Source organism: Pterocles gutturalis, unplaced genomic scaffold (genome assembly GCF_000699245.1).
Source record: "Pterocles gutturalis isolate BGI_N339 unplaced genomic scaffold, ASM69924v1 scaffold14367, whole genome shotgun sequence".
NCBI classification, from domain to species: domain Eukaryota; kingdom Metazoa; phylum Chordata; class Aves; order Pterocliformes; family Pteroclidae; genus Pterocles; species Pterocles gutturalis.
In genome coordinates this window covers 1-614 of record NW_010115574.1, presented here as the reverse complement: position 1 = coordinate 614, position 614 = coordinate 1, and the positions used below count along the sequence as shown (strand labels likewise).

General features: G+C 63.2%; 1 protein-coding gene across 1 annotated transcript; it reads right to left on the bottom strand.

The window, feature by feature from the left end:
- Window positions 1–8: 8 nt before the first annotated feature.
- LOC104463055 (mamu class II histocompatibility antigen, DR alpha chain-like) lies at window positions 9–570 on the bottom strand (the record flags this gene model as incomplete). The annotated part of the gene is made up of 2 exons (XM_010075234.1): window positions 9–109; window positions 313–570. Coding segments are annotated over 2 exons (359 nt in total), but the record flags the coding sequence as incomplete, so codon positions are not given.
- Window positions 571–614: the final 44 nt, after the last annotated feature.

Here is a 614-nt window from a genome sequence, read left to right as displayed (position 1 = left end):
CACGTGATGGAGATTACAGATGGCCAGAACTTGTCCACGTAGCAGATCAGGATGTTGGGGTCCCCCAGCTCCACTCGGCGTTTGGGGAACACCATCACCTCGGGTGGCACTGGGCACAATGAGGAGGAGGGACGAGTTAGTGCTGCCCTAGAGCCAGTGATCAACCAGGCCCCACAGTGCTCAGGGCTGGTTCATAGCGGTCCTGTCGTGCTCCGCTGCCGTCCGAGGGACACCCCACGGGGTGTAGGAGCCATGGCCCTGGCAGGGTCTCCGGGGGTGAAGGCAGCGCCCGTGCCACGGGCGGGTTGTTACCGATGGTTCCCTGTGAGCGGTTGGACCTTTCCATCATGACCTCCAAGTTGTATTTGCCTATTGCCGCGTTCTGCAGAGCTCCCTGCGCCTCGAAGCCGGCAAAGTTCCCGAACTCGGGCAGGCGCCAGACGGTCTCCTGCTTCTGCAGGTCCACGTGGAACATCTCGTCGGCGTTGAACGCCAGCTGGAACTCCCCGTCCTCCTGCTGCAGTGGCTCCAGGCGCTGCTGGAACTCCGCTTGGTGGATGGTGTTCCCCACTGCCAGGAGGAGACGGGCGTTAGGGGCAGCAACGCCCCACGGC